Source organism: Panicum virgatum, chromosome 9K, assembly GCF_016808335.1.
Source record: "Panicum virgatum strain AP13 chromosome 9K, P.virgatum_v5, whole genome shotgun sequence".
NCBI classification, from domain to species: Eukaryota; Viridiplantae; Streptophyta; class Magnoliopsida; order Poales; family Poaceae; genus Panicum; species Panicum virgatum.
In genome coordinates, this window is record NC_053144.1 from 3,333,592 (window position 1) to 3,353,621 (window position 20,030).

The 20,030-nt window shown below is 51.7% G+C and overlaps 2 protein-coding genes across 2 annotated transcripts; one reads left to right on the plus strand and one right to left on the minus strand.

Annotated features, from left to right (window-relative positions):
• The first annotated feature begins 586 nt into the window (after positions 1-586).
• Positions 587-3,742, plus strand: LOC120649389 (lipid phosphate phosphatase delta-like). The gene is made up of 8 exons (XM_039926179.1): positions 587-1,059; positions 1,480-1,575; positions 1,672-1,746; positions 1,827-1,957; positions 2,033-2,133; positions 2,214-2,342; positions 2,452-2,567; positions 3,004-3,742. The coding sequence occupies exons 1-8, from the start codon at positions 871-873 to the stop codon at positions 3,412-3,414; spliced, it is 1,248 nt and encodes a 415-aa protein (XP_039782113.1). The 5' UTR covers positions 587-870; the 3' UTR covers positions 3,415-3,742.
• A 1,005-nt stretch (positions 3,743-4,747) lies between these two features.
• On the minus strand, positions 4,748-9,414 carry LOC120649392 (serine/threonine-protein phosphatase PP2A-2 catalytic subunit). Its single transcript, XM_039926180.1, has 11 exons — positions 9,199-9,414; positions 8,607-8,663; positions 7,836-7,919; positions 7,671-7,742; positions 7,431-7,502; positions 7,273-7,313; positions 6,616-6,682; positions 6,338-6,529; positions 6,159-6,248; positions 5,971-6,078; positions 4,748-5,482 (listed from the first exon to the last, which is right to left on the minus strand). Exons 1-11 carry the CDS (start codon positions 9,271-9,273, stop codon positions 5,417-5,419), a joined length of 924 nt encoding a protein of 307 aa, XP_039782114.1. The 5' UTR covers positions 9,274-9,414; the 3' UTR covers positions 4,748-5,416.
• Positions 9,415-20,030: the final 10,616 nt, after the last annotated feature.

Genomic DNA, 20,030 nt, shown 5'->3' on the forward strand with positions numbered 1-20,030 from the left:
GTATTTTAGACCTTGAAACGTCGTCACTAAACTTAAACTTACACGTCGTCACATAAATTTTTTTAATAAGATAAAAATGACAGAAAGTTTTGCTCGAGCAAATGCCTCGGCATGTCATGTTCTCTAGTTCAGTTGTAGCCTTGCAGAGCATACGGCTTGGTTAAGATCCAGAGACGTCCGTCCATTTACACAACTTGAATCACAAGGTTTTTACAATCCCATGGTATCACAAGGTGGATTTCGAGGTCTATGGGTGGGAATCCAGTAAAAGAAACAACTAGTGCGCACCTTGTTCAACGTGTAAGCCAGATGGCATTGGCTCACTTAACCCCTGTCAAAATATGCTACATCCAACCACTGTCAAGTTTAAAAATGCAACAAAGAAAAAATAATGAATGTGGGAAACACCAATCGGATGAAAGAATTAGAGCCTTTTTTTTAGGGCAATGAAAGAATTAGAACCTTCCAAAGTCAACGTCAAACCGCATGACGCCCGCAAATCCGAAACTTTCAGGGACAAAAAAAAAAGAAAGAAAAGAAGAGAGAAGAAGGAAACGAGGAAGCCCCCGAGACCCCGCGTGTGGACGTGTGGTCGTTGGGTCCAGAGGACCAGAGCGGGGGGCGGCCGGCAACGACGAAACGAGCCAACGCCACCACCTCCTCCTCCTCCCCCGTCGCCCTCCCGTCCAGTTCCGCGATCCACACGACCCCGTCCGCCTCGGCCTGCGCCCGCCCGCCCGCCCGCCTCTCGCTACAAGAATCCGCCCGCCCGCGCCGCGGTCCCAGCGAGTCCCTCCCTGCGGTGCGGAGATCCTGCGCCCGAGGACGAGAGCGGAACCGAGCCGGCGGCGTTCGCGGGGGAGATCGGATATGGAGGCCGCGGCCGTGGGTGCGGGCGGCGCGGGGCTGACCAGGTGGCAAGCGGCGGCGCTGTCGGCGGTGGGCGGGTGGGTCTGGGCGGCCTCGTTCTACGACCTCACGCGCCGGGCGCGCGCGCTGGTCCAGCCGTGGGTCACGCGCCGAGTGCACGCCGAGACGACGGCCATCCTCAGGTTCCAGGTCCGTCCCCGCGCGCGCCATCTCTGTCCTCCCCTCTCTGCTTCCGGCTAATTTTACCGACGAACGAGTTAACTGCATCTGCAGTGCTTCTCTGTTAGGAATTGTATCGCGCGATTTGATGTTTTTCACTCGTGTTCCTGACGTTTTTGCGATTAGTCTACTTTGCAGGAATAGGAAAGCCTGGTAGAGGGAAGGATGTGATTGAATTAACTGGAGAAACTTGAAATGAACTTGCCTCAAATTTTAGAGTTTAGCCTCCTAAACCTAACTAGTATGAATGGGTAGTAAACAGAGATAAAATGTGCCTTACAAAATCATTGGTATCTTAGTCTTATTATGTGTTTGCTCATCTTCGATGTTTCTGCTGTCCAATTGTAAGATTCTGAAGTTAAATTCTGTTGGCTGTTGAAATTGTTGCAGAGGTTGCAGCACAAGTTGCTGGACAATTTCTTCTCTGTGCTATCCTGCGTTGTCTCTGTTCCCTTCTACACGGGATTCCTCCCTCTCCTCTTCTGGGTATGTCTTGAGGCTTACTGATTGACTCTCTTTCCCCATTTCCTGCTGCAACTCCCTATGATTCTGAATTGTTTTTGTTTTTTGTACATATTGTAGAGTGGACACGGCAAGCTGGCTAGGCAGATGACCCTCCTCATGGCTTTCTGTGATTACCTCGGCAACTCTGTCAAGGTTTATCATCTGTTCATAATACAATTGAAGGTATTAACCTTTAGTTTAGCTGCCGACACTCTTCACGTTTCTGGTTGCAGGATATAGTGTCAGCTCCTCGTCCATGCTCTCCTCCTGTAAGAAGAGTAACAGCTACAGAAGATGAGAAGGAAAACGCCATGGAATATGGGCTGCCATCATCACATGCTCTCAATACTGTTTGTCTGATGGGGTATACTATTGATCTTATTTGGATAGGGGTAACTTGAAAAGAATTAACAACTAATGCTGCTTCTGATCAATGCAGATATCTATTACATTATGTCCTCGCATATGGAGAACATGGCAGTGTTATGGTTGCTGCGGGTTTATCTCTAGCTGTCTTGCTTGTTATGCTAGTTGGCATTGGTGAGTTGGTGTTCTTTAAGCAAATGTTTTTCTCAACTTACCAAAAGATACTGACGTTTTGGTTTACCTGAAATTGTCAGCAAGGATATATTTGGGTATGCACAGCTTGACTGATGTTATTGCTGGGATTGGTTTTGGCTTTGTCATCCTTTCATTCTGGTTGGCTGTCCATGACCATGTTGACGCCTTCGTTGTGTCTGGACAAAACGGTACATCCATATACCTCATTGCTCGCATACTGCAAATTTTGGAGTCACATAAGGACAAGGTGTGGCATTGAAAGTTGAAACGTATCCTCACAATTTGCCCCCTTCGCAGTTGCATCCTTCTGGGCAGGCCTCTCTCTATTGATGTGCTTTGCATACCCGAAGCCAGAATTCCCAACTCCTAGCTTTGAATACCATACAGCATTCAACGGAGTCGCTTTTGGAATTGTAAGAACTCTTGTCTATTCTGGTCAAACTGAAGATATGATCCATACCTCCTGTAGGCTGTACTAGACTTAGACTGGAAATGAGGCTAGTTTAAGATAAAAATAACATGGCATGGGTTCTGGTTGCTTCTCACTTTCCTTAACCATTTGATTATAATCTCTAGTTTCTAATCCATTTTATTGATGGAATGCATAAAAGTTGGTCATTGACTAAATATTAGTACTGTCCCAAATAAATTATATGGTACAAGATTTTCTCTATGATGATTTGTTGCCAGTCAATCACTCTCTTGGTACCAAGTTCACAATTCATCATCAAAGAAAATAAAGAAAGAAAACTTTACGCTTTTGTTTTGGTACAGCCTTTTCACCATTCTGAATTGTACTCTCTATATATGAGCTATCTCTGACATTTTGTTTTGACAAACCTGACTCAGGTCTACGGCATCCAGCAAACCTACTTCCATTTCCACACCCCTGACGCCCCCCTCGTCTTCAGCCCGCAATTGCCCCTGCTCGCATTCGCCGGGCGCGTCCTTGTCGGGATACCGACCATCCTGGTCATGAAGTTCTGCAGCAAGGCACTGTCCAAATGGCTGCTGCCCGTCATGTGCAGCACCCTGGGCATCCCCATTGTATCATCTTGCTATGTTCCTGCCCTGAAAGTTGACAACAGCAAGAGCAAGCCTGACGTGAAGCAAGGTGTCGGGTACCTCCAGAGGGTGTTCTCCCTCTTCCCCCAGAAGGCATACGACGTGGACACAGGCATCAGGTTCGTCCAGTACGCCAGCCTCGCGTGGTCCGTGGTCGACCTGGTGCCGGCCATATTCACCCATCTGAATTTGTAGCCCAGGTACTCAATAACCTACCAGGGTGCAGTTTCGTTTTTAGTCTTTCTCGAGCTCCCAATGGGGTGTTCCTGCTCGTAAGGCATGGATCATCTTATGAGGCTGTAAATCCAATGATCTCTCCCTCGTCATTTTGTATTCTATGATTGCCTAGGTGTTTTCGCCATGGGGTGATGTTTCTGTAGAGGTTGAGTAGTAGTAAGCAGGAAGTATTAATGTGTCGCTATCACTATTATTGTTCCATGACAAGTGGCCACTATAGTGCCACGTCTAACACTGCAGCGAATTCTGATTCTTGACCGCAAAGAATGCCTTTCCTTGCCTTGCATACTATGGTGTTGGGTGGACTATCCATGCTTGCTACTTGTATGCCATCTCACCGTGTGTTCAAGTTTTGCCCTCTGAAAACGTTGCCAACTTCTCAACTCCTATAACGGAATTGGACATGACAGAACGGTAGCAGAACATTTGGTCAATTTTGAATACATCAAGTGTTAAGGCCGATGATTATGTGTATATAACTATATTTATGACCATCACTAATTCAGTATTGACGATGGCTGAAGCCTGGACTCTGTTAGGCCTCCTCCAAAGAAAGGGTAGAAAGCTAGCAAAAATAGTTTTTTACTTTGTAAACTGTAGTAAAAGTGAATAGCTAGCGAGAAGTTAGCAATCAATCTATAACGTTTTTCAATGTGCTGATCTACGTGCTGGCTATAAATTTACTTGTTTATAGGTATTTGCTGACTGTTACTATTGAAGGGGCCTTAATGGCTTAACGCTGCTGGAACTTGTAGCCTAGGCGGCTCGGTCCATGCGATGCGACCAGCAGCGAGCTGCGCGGCATTGGCTAGTGTCGAAAGCGCCACGGGGGAATGGACGTGAGCAACCAATCGCCGTTAGCCAGCGGGCTTCCAACGAATCCAGGTCAGGCCAGGACGTTCCTCCCTGTCACTTGTCATGTGCCACGTTCTGTGAACAGGGAGGCACCAGCCAAAGCCTTCTGGAAGCTCGATTCTGCTTTTTCAACGAGAAAAAAAAAAAGAATCATTGAGACCACAGGTTATACCTAAGCCAGCCTCTGATCGTCAGGAAGGTGCTTACAGCGGGCATCATAAACAATTATGCATCTGATGCTGACATTATTCTAACGGAACTTCAAAGGCACATTAACAGCACACAAAATTGGCAGCAGGGCCCGTCTCCATGGCATTCGAACATCAATACCTTGAGCCATTTTTCATGTGTTTTTTTTAAAAGTAACATGTTTCATGTTTGGTTGGCTCCTATCCAGATCCAGAGAGCACAACCGCCCAACAGACTGCTGCATCTTCAGGCGAGACTAGCCCAGGGCTAGGGTACATGATAGTATTTCAAAAGGGAATGATAAATACAATGTTACAGACCACACGTACAAATCATTCGTTCCACTGGTCTTCGGGTGGTGCAACTCGCCTCATTTTGTCCAAAGCAAAATCAACAGCGAAACCAGGGCTCAATTGAAATGCTGGTTGCAAAAAATGCTACAACTTAGACTACTTGTGCTTAAATGGTAATTCTATACGGCAAATCGAGGCAGTCAGAAAAAAGACTAATGGCCCAACACAGAACCATACAATTGTTCACCTCTACAGGAATCACGAAAAAAAGATAAGGAGAAACAAGTGAGGAAGAAAGGGGAACAAAATGAATACAACGGGAACAGTTTCCTCTCATCATACAGATTGCTGCTTGATGCCTGAACCCACCACTGCAGCACCCCCACCAAGCCAAAAGCATCAACCAGTTAGAGATAAGTGAGAACACAATCCGGTCCTTCCAGCTGTAGTAGGTAGGTATACACTTGAATCGAGATGTGACTGAGCAGCCCGCGACAGCCGAGGAGCCATGGGCAAAAATAATAAGAATAGCACACGGGGGGTTTCGAGCAAAAAAAATATCTGCAACCAGGAAACTTCACCTATCTATCAAACCTTTGCTGCAGATCCACATCACTTTTGCATCACAGGAAATAGTCAGGTGTCCTACGAGTTACATCTGGCTCTCCCCTTCTTGGGGCTGGCTCAAACTGCAAAATCAGATCAGAACTCATAAGACACCACAAAGTATGCTTGAAGCCAGATAACAAGAGTAGGAAACAAAAACAAAAGACACCACAAAGTATGCTTGAAGCCAGATAACAAGAGTAGGAAACAAAAACAAAGTCAACATTCATATATTCTAGCAAGAGCCGTCAATGATCATGAGTCATGACAGAAAAGAGAAATCTCAATAATTGAAGATCAAAACATATGAAAGTATATCAATTTTATTTGAGTGAAAAACGATCAGTCCAGCACTTTGACCAGGGTTCATATTCAATAGATATCATGAGATATCTTCTCGACGTCAATCAATGCCACCAATTCCATTATTTTGTCACGCTTGAGGTGCGAGGGTAACATTATCATTCCTTTTCGACAATAGCATTTTTTATTTAGATTAATAAATTACTATGTCATAAATTATCATGAGGCCTATTCAGAAAAGCAGGCATCTGTTGCAACGAAAATGTACCTGGATGAAAGTATGCTCCCTGCAATCATCCACTTCTAAGATTGACGCCATGTTCCCACAGCGATAGCAATAATTAGGTGCGCTAAATATGGTCACAACTTTTTGCTCCTGTTCATGTAATAAAGGTATCAATCAAAAATATGAATGGGACCACAAAAAGAGTGTGTGCTTCAGAAACAGATACTTACATGAGCCCAATTGAATCCCTCCATGACCAGTTGGTGAGCTCTAGCAATAAGCCTTAAATTATTGGTATGGTTGAACTGCTCTGAAATATCCTGGAACGGAAGAATTTGGCAGTGTCAACACATAAGGTGACATGCAGTAAGCACCACTATAATTTGTAATTGAAAAATAATTTATGTACCTGTCCAAAGGTATATCCAGCACCACGTGGAGAAATACCCCAACCACATCGATCATCTGGATCAGACCACAGAAGATCACACATTGGACCTTCATGAGGAACTTCTTGGACACGATCGAAGTTGCGGATGTTATCGAGGGTTTCGATAGATGGTGATAATCCACCATGCAAGCAAAATATTTCTGACTCAACCTAGGAAAAGGAAAAACAAATTGAATGCCAAATTCACTAGGTGCACATGTAAAGCATCCTAAATAAACAAGGACTCGAATACGCACCAACGCTGTCAAGGGGAAGTAGTCAAAGAGGTCCGTGAAGGTTTTCCAGACATTTGCATTTCCATACCTGCAATGAGCACAGGAACAGGGTGTATCTTACAATCTTAATACTTCACTGAAAGGGGGTGGTATGGTCAATTCCGTTAGGACAGAGGACAAGTAGAACTAGTCTCATAAACTATCACACAAAATAAATCATGGAAAGTACAAATCATACAGTAACCAAAAAGCTGGAAATTTGCTAAAGAACTTTCCTTGATTGATTCATCAATACTTTGAACCATCATACAAGATAAGATTCCAACAAATGTACTACTTCTCACAGCATGTGTCATAAAATAAAATTTTGAATAATCTTCTTCATCTTAAGACTTGTCGACAAGTTGCAAGCATGCAATGTCGGATTCGGAGGTCCTTTTAAAACTAACTGGGCCCAGCAGAGAGCCAGAGAAATAATCCTTGGGCTTGTTGTACTGATCTTAAGCTTACAAATTTAAAGAATGTCTACTGGTGTTCAAGGACCAAAGGCAATGATTCTCCTGTAGACTAGTTATTAAGAACTTTTTATTTTATAATAAATCCTGCTTAGTGATATCAAGAAAATACTTTCCAGAGAATAACTGCAAAAAATACAGAAACCTAAGCAAAGATACTCACTTCCTTAAGCACTCATCATAGAATCCATAAACTTGAGTGATCTGCAAATCAGCAAATAAATTAACTAAAAACTTTAGTTTGTACGAGGTGATAACAGAAAATGAAAGATGCAGGAAGAGAAACTCATAACAACAATTTCTGCACTAAAATATGTATACCTGTCGGCTTTCGTGGTTTCCTCTAAGAATGGTGATCCTCTGAGGATAGCGAACTTTTAAAGCCACCAAAAGCTGTTTATTACATGGGATAACATTAGTACTAAGAGCTAGTAATGTTGCACAAATTAGAGAGTTAAGCATGTACACCAAAAGGCATGATCAGAGTGCACACTACACACCTACACTGGAACACTATGGTGCATAAAGACAAGAATGTTTATAGACTAATGTTACTCATACCGTGACGGTTTCAACAGAATAGTAGCCCCGATCAACATAATCTCCCATAAACAAGTAGTTTGTATCTGGACACTGGTAAGCAAAAGCAAGTGCCAAGGCGTTAAAATCTGCACCTGTTTCTTCAAAGATCAAGTGGTGACAGAAGAATATGAAAAAAAAGGATACCTTTCCACCAATCCGGAAGAGTTCAGCAAGATCATGAAATTGTCCATGAATATCACCACAAATTGTAACAGGACTCTTTACAGGCTGCAAGTATGATGACAAACCAAGCACCAAAAAGTCAAATAACACGACCAAATGAGAACCACGTCTCTGAACTGGTGTCTTAAAGGTATAGATAATGAGAAAGAGTCCATTGCATCGTCTGCTATTTAAAAAAATCAAACACATACCAGTTAACAGACATGATACATTGCAAAGAAATACGAGTATGGGTAGCCACTAACTGAAACGGTACAGGTTAAAACCCAAAGTGTAGACTCAGGACTCTTCTATTTAACTCACTATGTCCATTTTTTTTATCCTTCCAAACTGAGGCTGTATTCATTGATGCAATATTTCAGTGCCATACTACAAACTTTTAAGAACCTGGTACAGTCCCATGCTCTTTTTTCTTATAAAAAGCATAAAATAGGTGGATTATGATATCTTCCTCAGATCTGACAGTAACAAATATTTAGCCATTGCAAGATGAGTACGAATAAATTTACATGTATGATTAACAAACATAAAATTCAGCCAGTGCCTGGTGGCATAGAGTGTGAATTGGGAACTTAACCAGTTTCTATGGGCTGATTGAGTCAAGCATTACTCTAGCTTCCAAGAAAAGTAAAGTGATGCCAAACATGATATCTCAATTGATCCTAACAAGGAATCGATGATCTCTAACGCCAACACAATCAACTTAGCACATAAAGATGTAAAACAGAATACCTGAACATTGCTTTCCTCCATCAGAATCTCCTTCGCCTTCTCACACAGCGCTCTGACCTGTACGGTAAATTGCACTGGATCAGACCCACCTTCCCAGCAGAACAAATCAATACGTCGCTACCAATTCTACAAGAGCCTTTTCAAATGTGTCCGGTAATAACAAGGTGGGATGTTTACATCATGGAGCGGTTCTAGGCCCCCTAACACTCCCCAAATCCCCAAATATAGCATAAATCGGGGTAGTAAAGTTATGTTATTATCAGGGATCTTAGGAAAATGAGCAGCCATAATTGTTTCCGTTCCAGCAGACAAATTAATGCAGAGTTGGAAAAACCAGAGTGGGGCTAAAAAAAATCAGTTTTTTTAGCGTTCCCTCGGCATCAAAAAGTGGCGCCCCGCTCAGCTCACAGCCACATCCCCAGCTCGTAACCGCCCAGCACCCACCCGAGCAAATCAAACGCCCCCGCCAACCAGCACCGGAACGCGTGCCAAGCCCCGATCTCCCCCGTGACCCGTCCCCCGGCCCCGCAATTCCGCTAGATCTGGCGAAAACACACCTCAACCCGAGAAGAGACGGGCGGAGAGGCTTTACCTCGGGCTCGGGGAGCGGCTTGCACTGCATGAGCCGCTCGATCTGGTCGTCGAGGCCGCCATGGGGGCTGCTCATCTTCGCCGCGGGGGGGGGACCCTAGATCTGGGCGGGCGGGCGCGCGCTTGAGAAGGGAGAGGGGTGGGGAGCGGAGGGAGAGGGAGAGGGAGAGGGAGAGGGAGGAGAGAACGAGAGGTGGGGAGGAGGGAGTGGGGCAAAAGGTCTGGAAAGTTGCAAGGGACGGTGGTTATATAATTGCGAGTTTGGAGGCTACCTCTGCTCTGAGGAGGAGGGGAGCCAACGGACGGACGGCCGGCCGGAGCGGGCGCCGTGGGTATTGCTGAACGGGTCGTCGTTGTCGTGGAGGGTGTGGGTTTTGTCCCGTGCATACAGCATGCCATGCCACATCGATCAAAGCATAAAAGTCTAGCCTCGTCACGCAGGGATACTGTATGAACGATTTATATCGTCTCTACACTACACAACTTCATCACGCTACAAATGAAAACTTTCATAATTTCTATCTCCATCTCTACAACTTCTGCATTTCTTTTTTCTATAGTAATAATAGAAAATAGATCTATATTCTATCTTTTTATTTACTCTGTACTCTGTATGTGTCTGATTTAATACATCACCTCCATCGTGTTCATAACATTCTGTTGGTACCCTATCATAGCCAACATCAGGCTCTATCACATACTGATTGACGGTGGGGCTGGCCTCAACGTCATCAGCTATGCAGCGTTCAAGCAGCTACAAATCCCGGAGTCCAAGCTGACTCCCTCTCGCCCATTCTCCAGAGTGGGCCCACATCCGGTGTTCCCTCTGGGGAGCATCACTCTGCCGGTCACGTTCGGGACCGAGGAGAACTTCCGCACAGAGAGTGTCCAGTTCGATGTTGCGGAGGTAAACCTCCCGTTCAATGCCATCATTGGTAGACCGGCTCTCTACCACTTCATGGCCATTGCCCATTACGGGTATTTGGTCCTGAAGATGCCTTCTCCTGCCGGTGTCCTCACCGTGTGGGGTGACCGCACCGCTGCCGTCGCTGCGGTTGAGAAACTGCATGCTCTGGCGACAGAGGCTGCACGTTCCGAAGAGGACCCATCCACCTCGCGAGCCAGGGCGCCCGCAAAGGCACTTAAGGTTCAGCCGTCCGACCCGGACAATGTTCCCGTGAAGATTGTGCAGATCGGAGCGGACTCCTCCAGGACCACCCGCATCGCGGGAAACCTGGAGGAGAAATAGGAAGACACGCTCATCACTTTCCTCCGGACAAATGTGGACGTGTTCGCCTGGGAACCGTCACAGATGCCCGGGATCCCCAGGGAAGTGATCGAGCACCATCTGAGGATCTACCCCGACGCCACGCCGGTACGCCAGAAACCTCAGAATAAGTCCGTGGAGCGGCAGAACTTCATCTATGAAGAAGTCCGCAAGCTGCTACACACTGGCTTCATCGAGGAGCTCCACCACCCCGAGTGGTTGGCCAACCCGGTCGTCGTCCCAAAGGCCAACGGGAAGCTTCGGATGTGCATCGACTACACCAGCCTCAACAAGGCATGTCCTAGAGACCCCTATCCTCTTCTACGTATCGATTAGATTGTGGACTCCACCTCCGGGTTTGACCTTTTGTCTTTCCTAGACGCATACTCTGGTTTCCACCAGATTCAGATGTCTAGAGAGGATAGGAAACATACTGCTTTTGTAACAGTGGATGAACTTTATTGCTATACTGTCATGTCATATGGTCTGCGGAATGCCTTACCCATGTTTGTGCGAGTTATGAACAAAACATTTTGTAATCTAATTAGAAATATAGTTGAGGTGTATGTCGATGACATTGTAGTCAAGACTAAGGTAGGGTCAATACTAGTTGAGGACCTGTCCCTCGTCTTCGACCGACTGCGCCACGCGCACGAAGCTGAATCCCGAGAAGTGTGTTTTCGGCGTCTCGGCGGGGAAGCTGCTGGGTTTCCTGGTCTCACATCGAGGCATCGAGGCAAACCCAGCCAAGGTCAAGGCGATCGAGGCGATGAGGCCTCCTGGCCGCATCAAGGACGTCCAGAAGCTTACTGGATCTCTGGCCGCTCTTAGCCGCTTCATTTCGAGGCTGGCTGAGAGGGCCCTCCCCTTCTTCAAGCTATTGAGGAGGTCCGGTCCATTCACTTGGACTGGAGAGGCTGAACAAGCCTTCCAGAAACTGAAGCAGCACCTCACCTCACTGCCAGTATTGGTGGCCCAGAGCCAGGTGAGACGTTGTTTTTGTATCTTGCTGCGTCTGTAGAAGCGGACAACATGGTGCTGGTCGCCGAGAGGACGGAGCAAGCTCGCCAGGGGGACACCAGGGTCCCGCCGGCCAAGGATGGTGAGCCGGGCCACGGACATGGGGGTCCGGCAACCACTCCTCTGTCTGAAGGTCCGAACCCCGCACAAGGGGGTCCGGAGGAGCCTCGACCCAGTGGGAACCCAGAACCGCTGGGGGCCCAAGGACCTGACGTGGTGGACAAGGGCGAGCCGGACCCGGTGGCCAGGGTCCGGACCATCCAGAAGCCAGTCTACTACATCAGCGAAGTCCTCCACGAGGCAAAGGCCAGGTATCTTGAGACGCATAAGCTTATCCTAGTGAAGGGAGATTCTTAGCTAATCATCAAGCAGGTTCGAGGGGATTGCAGCTGCAACAATCCCCAGCTCGCGGCGTACCTCATCCACGTGAGGAAGTTCGAGAAGGACTTCGACGCCTTGGAACTGCAACATGTTCGCCACGAATTCAACTCAGCAGCAGATGATCTCTCCGCGAGAGCATCTACCTGGGCATCCGTGTCCGAGGACGTCTTCGAAAGACGGTTGCTAAGACCTACCACCCAGCATGCCGAACTGGGTGAAGGGGATCAAGCTAGCACCTCGAAGCTAGCGGTCCCGGCGGCATTCCATCCGTGGTGCCCGCCCAAGGTTGTGTGCGCTGTTGAGGACCCTGGAGACCTCATAGCGCCACTCCCACCTTCTCAGGAAGGTCCCGATGCATGGATCTCTGAGATCCGAGACTACCTAAAAGACAATATCCTTCCTGATGACGATGTGTCCGCTGAGCGTATAGTACGATTGGCTAAATGCTATGCGGTGGTAGAAGGGGATCTCTACCGCCGTGGTGCCAATGGTATCCTCATGCGGTGCATTTCCCAGGAAGAGGGCCGCGAGTTGCTCGCGGAGATCCATGGAGGCGAGTGTGGAAGTCATTTCTCATCTCGCACGCTTGTTGGTAAGGCCTTCTGGCATGGCTTCTACTGGCCGACAGCACTCCAGGATGCGCCTGAGCTGGTAAGGTCCTACAAAGCATGCCAGTTCCATGTAAAGCAAATACACACACCGGCTCAAGCTCTGCAAATGATCCCGCCCTCATGGCCATTCGTCGTATGGGGCGTGGATATCCTGGGGCCGTTCCCCCGGGCCGTCGGCGGGTACCGGTTCCTCTACGTCGCCATTGATAAATTCACAAAAAGGCCGGAGGTTACCCCTGTGGTGAACATCACCAAAAAATCAGCAGTCGCATTCCTCAAGTCCATTGTGTGCAGATTTGGCATCCCAAGCCGCATTATCGTGGACAACGGGACCCAATTCAAAAGCAGACTCTTCCAAGAGTACTACGAGGACATCGGCATCCAGCTATGTTTTGCGTCCGTGGCACATCCCCGTAGCAATGGACAGGTCCAGAGAGCAAATGCTGAGGTCCTTAGGGGACTCAAGACCCGCACCTATAACTGCTTGAAGAAGCATGGTGCAAAATAGATTGATGAGCTTCCGTGCGTACTATGGGGCAACCGGACCACACCCAGCCGAGCCACCGGGGAGACCCCATTCTTCCTAGTCTACGGGGCTGAAGCATGCCTTTCCCCGGAAATTCACCTGGGCTCACCACGGGTCTAGGCTTTTGACGAATCCATGCAGGAACAACTGCGGCGTGACGATGCGGACTTCGTTGACGAACGAAGGTGACGAGCAGCAATCCGAAATACACACTACAACCAGACGCTCAGGCGCTATCATCAACGGTTCGTGCACAGTAGGGAGCTCCGGCTGGGGACCTCGTCCTAAGGCGGATTCTGAACCGAGTAGGGCTCCACAAACTCTCCCCCAGCTGGGAGTGTCCCTTCAAGGTTACAGAAGTATGCCGGCCCGGATGCGTTCGCCTTGCCACAAAAGAAGGGGTGCCGCTACCCAACCCATGGAACATAGAGTATCTACGTAAGCTTTACACTTAGACAGAGCAAGAAAATGAATTTTTCCTTTGTAATAAGATAGAATTAGCGTGCGGTCCAGAGCGGTGGGGGTCCGTCCTCGTAAACCCGGCCTCTGGCATCCATCGCACCATCGGCTAGCATTAACGCGCGGCCCAGAGCGGTAGAGGTCCGCCCTCATAAACCCGGCCTCTAGCATCCATCGCGCAAGCCATGTATATCAAGTTGCAAAGGAAAGATTTGCTCCCAGTTCTGTCTTTGTGTCAAAATTTTATTTCGCATTTCGATTCTCGAGCTTTTCCCTCTCTAACCCCCGCGCGGACTTCCACTCTTGTCGCTACAGCTAAGATCTGTATTGAGTTGCTGGACTGCTGTCCAGGTCCGGACCCCCTTGCTGCTGGGAGAGGGGTCTAGACCCCTAGGGACCTGCTCTGGAGAGGGAGTGCTTGTTTCCTGGGGTGGTCCGGAGTCCTGTGTAGCCGCTTAGTCGGTTTCGTACCCAAAGCCTACACACTCCACCACCCTGTAATGAGTGCTCTAGTACCCGGAGGTGGGTAATTAGGGGCCCGGACCTCATTCTAGCTCAAGGGTTGGCTTTCTAAGTCCTACACGGCAGTTCCAGCTCCATATCTCAAAGGATCGAGTACGACAGAATGGACTCACCCGCTGCTAGGGAGCGATCCGGAACGTCGGAGCCAGGTCTGGAAAAGTCGTGTTTGTTTTCTGGAGTGGTCCGGAGCCCTGTGTAACGCCTTAGCCTGGTTCCGTACCCTAAGCCTACACACTCCACCACTCTGTAACAAGTATTGTGCTGCCTGGACCTACGTATCCGGAGCCCCGGACCTCGTACTAGCTTGGGGGCCGGTCCAGAATAGGTCCCGCGGGCCTGCTACTAAGCTTTGACTTTGAGTGTTATGCAGGTTAGGCCTTGACTGGTGGTAGCTAGCCTCAAACCATTGAACCTACCTACCAGGGGGTCCCGCATCCGCTCTAAGGCTTCATGCAGATCGAGGTCCAGTCTCAGTAGTAGACAGACTCAAAACAACTGAGTCTGTCTCTCAGGGGGCCCGGAGCGTTCGCTTTGAGCCAGACACCAAGGATCGATTCTACATGTGTCAAACAGCTAAGTTGCAGTATCATTACTACCATCCCAGCGAGTTTGATTTTCCTCTTTGTAGTTTTTTCTGCTATACAGGGAATAAGTCGCTCGTTTGACTTGCAATCTATGCTACACCTATGCCCAAGGACACTTGCTCAACCTCATACGAGGGTGCGGAGCGTCTTCTCGGCTCAGATGGCAGATAGGTTCTAAAAACTGAACCTATCTACCAGCGGGCCAGGACGCCGGGGTGCTGCATACCGCAAACCAGAGCAACTGACAAACAGTTAAATTGAAATTTTCTTCTATTAAAATTTCAACAAGTACAATGTTTTTACATAACACACAAAAAAAAATTCGCCTGCTGTGATGGTCCAGTTCAGGAATCTGCAGGCTCCCGCTTGAAATAAGCAGCTACGAAGTCGACGACATCCCGCACGCTTTCCCCAGCGGAGGCCTCCATCTCCGCCACTGGACCATCGACGACGGGGGCTAGTGAGATGGCAAGGTCGTGGCTCTGGAGGCAGGTCAAAATGTACTCCGCCACCATCCGGCACAGCTCGCGGCCCTCGGCTTCAAGGTGGCCAGCAAGGATCGGCTCCAGGCACCGGAATCTATCTGAAGCAGAGTTCAGCACTTGGAGGGCATCAGCAATTGAAGCTGGCGGCTCCACCACTTGGATTGGACTCATTCCAAGTGGCACCAGAATTGAGCTTTCTTCGCTCGCTCAGTCGATGATTCGCTGGTCCCCCATGCGCTAGTCCTCCTGCAGCTTCCGAACTGCCTCCTGGACCGCCTCCTGCACCTGGACATCCAGTGCCGCCTGAGCCGCCTCCAGCTGGCGGGCCTTCTCCTTCCAGCGAGGCCTCCTTCCGCGCCGCTGACTTCTTCAGGATCTTAAGAGACTCGCACTGGCGCGCAAGGGCCTGCTCCATGCTGGTGGTGAGGGATTTCCGCCGGGCAAGGGACTTCCTCTCCGCCTCAAGCTCTATCTCGGCAACAGCCTGCTGGCTGGTGGTCTCCTGCAGTTCCTGGCGCCATTGATGCAGGGACTCGGAGAGTTTATCGAGCTCCAGCTTGCGGACCTCGAGTCCCTAGCTGCGAGACTCGAACTCGGATCGCTGGGCCGTAAGGCTGGCCTCCTCCCGCAGCGCCGAGGCCTCCTTCCGCGCCGCTGACTTCTTCAGGATCTTAAGAGACTCGCACTGGCGCGCAAGGGCCTGCTCCATGCTGGTGGTGAGGGATTTCCGCTGGGCAAGGGACTTCCTCTCCGCCTCAAGCTCTATCTCGGCAACAGCCTGCTGGCTGGTGGTCTCCTGCAGTTCCTGGCGCCATTGATGCAGGGACTCGGAGAGTTTATCGAGCTCCAGCTTGCGGATCTCGAGTCCCTAGCTGCGAGACTCGAACTCGGATCGCTGGGCCATAAGGCTGGCCTCCTCCCGCAGCGCCAGGGCTTTCTCCCGTCCCGCCTCCGCGAGCTCCCGGTCGAATACCTTCCGGAGCCCTTTCCTGTAGGACTCAAGGTCGGCCTCAAGCTCGGACCGGGCGGCGGCAACACAGGAGGCATCGGCCTTCGTGCGCTCCTCCAGGCGGATATGCCAGTCGCCGAGGCGCTGACGCTCGCTCTCTAGAGCCGCCCACTCCCGCCGGAATGCCGCCTCGGCGGTAGAGGTCGCCTCTTCTATCGTCCGTCGGACCCGGACCAGCACCCGGGGGAGGGGAACCGCATCCTCCTCTGGGGGACCCTGCAAGAGCCGCCTACCAGAGATCACCTCCAGCTCTTCCTATGCTGCAGTTTGGGAGCTGGGGGAGGGGATATCCGGCACAGATGTCGAGACCTCGGGTACCGATGTGCTCGCCGTTGCCGCGCCCGCTGCCGCTGTGCTCGCCGTCGCCAAGCCCGGTGTCGGCGTGTCTGCCGCCGTAGCCGGGGCCTCGGGGGCCACCGCGTCGGGTGTTACTGCGCCTGGCACTGGCGCATTCGCCGCTGCCGCGTTGGGCGCCATCGGGTTAGCAGAGGTCGCTGCACCCGAGCTCCCCACATCCGCCGTCGCCTCCGTCGTTGCCGCCGAGACGCCGGTCGCCTGGACCCCCACTGACGAGCCAACGATGGTGGAAGAGCTGCCTGGGCGAGAGGCCCTGGCAAACAAAGAGAAGAAGCCCTTCAGCAAAAAGCAAAGCACCGGGAATAAGGGGAGTGAACGGAAGAACACTTACCCTGAAGCGCCGGGTCTCCAGCATCCACGGAGGCTGGGCGACTGCTGCTGCCGTGGCGGCGGCGGAGGCGCACCTCATGGCTGCTGCTGCTGCCCTGGTGGTGGTGGCGGTGGTGGAGGCAGCTGCTGCTGTAGAGGCGGCGGCGGAGGCGCACCTCGGGGCTGCTGCTACTGCCGCCCTGGTGGTGGCGGCGGCGGAGGCGCACCTCATGTCTGCTGCTGCTGCTACTGCTGTCGGGGAGAGGCACCTCCCGGCGGTGGTGGTGGCTGCCGTGGCGGCGGCGGAGGCGCACCTCGTGGCTGCTGCTGCTGCTGTTGCTGAAGGGGGGAGGCACCTCCCGGCGGTGGTTGTGGCGGCGCGGCTACTCCAGGGGTCCCGAGTGAGCTGGGGGCCTGGGAGCTACCCTGGCCCGTGTCCTCAGCGGTCCTCTAACGCTTTGCGGCGGGCTCCACAACTGGGGTCCCGTCGCTGCGGTGCAACCTGCGCCGGCTCGCTTCCTCCGGCGATGCGCCGGAGCTACTCCGGGCCTGGCTGGGACCGCTCGCGGCGGAGCTACCAGCCACGGCCTGCTTGCGCTTGGTAGAAGGACCAGACCCGCACTCGGCACGGCCTATTCCCCGGATGCACCAGGGATCCGGATCCCACGGTCCGGGTCGCCCCTAGTCTGGCGCGCTGCTAGCCTACCATCGTCGAGGGTCGGCAGGGTGGCCAGCACCGCAGCCCTTAGGCTCGAGTCCTCGCAGAGGGGAACGACGCCCTGAGGGAGGATCAGGTGCTCCGGGACAAAGATCTCCCCCGTCACCGCCTGCACCAAGACCTCCAGGCCTTCCTGGGTCAGATCGCTGCCCTCCCCGCGGTGGGTCCTGCTGTAGTCTTGGAGTCCGGTGAAGCTCCAGGCAGGACGCGGCCGCTGCTTCAGAGGGGCGATCCGGCGCTTTAGGAAGTCCCCGAGCATGTGCAGCGAGGTGAGGCCGCTCTTCGCCAGCGCCCTGATCTTGCTCAGCACGGGGTCAAACTCTAATGGCAGGGACGACTTGGCCCTCCAGGACTGGCAGTCGGAGGCGGATCCCCCGGTCGGCATGACGAGGCGCTCGTTGGTTTCGGTGGTGACGATCACCCACTCCTTGCGCCAATCCTCCCACTTCCTGCCAGTAAGCCCTGGAATGTAGGGCGTCCGCAAATCACTCCTCGTTTGGAAGTAGTACGCCCCCACTTCATCCTTTCCCTTCCCGGACTTCACCAGGACGAAGAAGTGGCGGAAGAGAATGACGCAGGGCCGCACCCCCACGAACATCTCACATAGGTGGACAAAGATTGACGTCATGAGGATGGAGTGGGGTGTGAGATGCTGGAGCTGGAGGCCGAAATCCTCCAGCAGCAGCAGGAAAAACGAAGAGATCGGCAGCCCCAAGCTGGTGGAAATGTGCGAAATAAACAACACAAATTCCCCGGCGCGCAGATCGCCGAGGGGAACCAAGCCTGCTCGAATCCCCGGTTCAGTTCCTCCTCGATTTGGAAACGACGGGGACGAATGAGGGACGCCATCTTGCTATGGAGGCGAGGAACAATCTGCGCAGAAGAGCAAGGGGCGAGGAGACTCGAAGGCAAAGGGGCGCAAAGGTTTGGAAGGAAGAAGGCGAATGCGGAAAAGTAACCGCGATATGCGGTTCGGCCCTTTATGAAGCCTGATCCATCCGGTGCGCTCCGGAACCGTCGCTGGAAGCCAAGCGACGCTCACGCCTGGTGTTAGCTGCCCAGTCCATGACAAGGGGGCCTATGCCCGCCTGTCAGGGAGGGCGGGTAACAAATAAAGGTGTGAAAAGGCGGGATCTGAACTGTCGCCCACGCGCGAAGCGAGGCGGAAGCTGAGCTGATGTGCGCGCACAAAGCGCTGGCATGACCAGGCTTTTCGGGAGCTGCGTTGGTGGTAAAAATTCCATTTACCCTGGCCGCAGTAATGCCGAGCGTCGCTCGCGTGACTAGGTGTACCACTGTATGTGGGGGCCACGTGTCAGTAAGCCGTTGCGATGTGATGAGGCAGTGAGAAACCCGATGGATGGTCAAAGCCGGACAAGACTCCTGCAGTGTGCATAGTCTAACGCTAGAGGCTTCAAGTTATGCAGAGCCAAATCACAGTAGTGGCCCCACCTGCGGGTTCGTCCCCTCTCCCGAGATGGGCCCGGTGGCCACTGTCGGTACCCTGTAGCAGGGATACCCACTCCTACTGCAGCAAGGCATGACTCGCGTAATAATCCGTAACTACGCCATAAGGGGCGGAGCAGCCGGGCCCCACGGGTCAGGCTCTTACCTTACCGGGCCAACGGCCCCGGACCCGCTCCCCGCTCTGGGACAGGTCCGGTGACGCCACGTGTCCTTGAGGAGGGGAAGCTCTGCGTCAACAGCCGAGGGCTCGGACCCCCTGCGTCCGTCCAGACCTCCCACGCGCGTAGAACCAACATACCGCCGGGGCGGGGTCTGGGGGCGCCACGTGTCCCGCAGGCACAGGCGCGGGCGCGAGTCTTCCGCTGGAAGACTCGCCCACCCACCGCATTCAATGCGGGTGGTTGAGGCGTGCTCTGCCGCCGCGGCACGCGGGACAGCCTTTGTCCGGCCTCACTGTAGACATGATTACCGAGGTACACAGTGCACCCGCATGCGCCGCATCCGCGCAGAGCCCGTCTGCCGCATTAAATGGATATGACGGCACGGCACCTTTTCATCATACCGCCTACGCCGCAAGCTACACGATCCATTCAGCTACGCTGCAGGCAACGCCGCAAGCTACACCCTGGCGCCGTTTCGACAAGACAGGGCATGGCTGTTCCGGACGGAGGATTCCCACAGGCAGCGCAAGGAAATCCACTAATGAAAATCTTCGTCGCCTGCAATGCCATAATGTCTGTACAGTATGTCATTTTATACTACATCGTTGGACCCACCTGTCGGGGACTCAACGGCCATGTACGCGCTTCCCTTGAGATATAAAAGGGAGGTGCTCGCTGCACACTTGGGGGACAGACTCTCAAAGACACGCCAAGACTCCAACAACCCAGCTCTGAACCTCTTGAGAGCGCGAGCAATACAACACGCAGTGGACGTAGGGTATTACGCTTCGGCGGACCGAACCACTCTAAACCTGCTGTGTTCATCGCATTCTTCCACCGAGATTGGGCTAATCCTAGCTAACCCCCGAGTACTCACCCTCTGGGTTTAGGCGGGTGCACTACTCCACCCGGCTGTGGATTTGCACACCACGACACATTCCATATAAAATTTCGTCG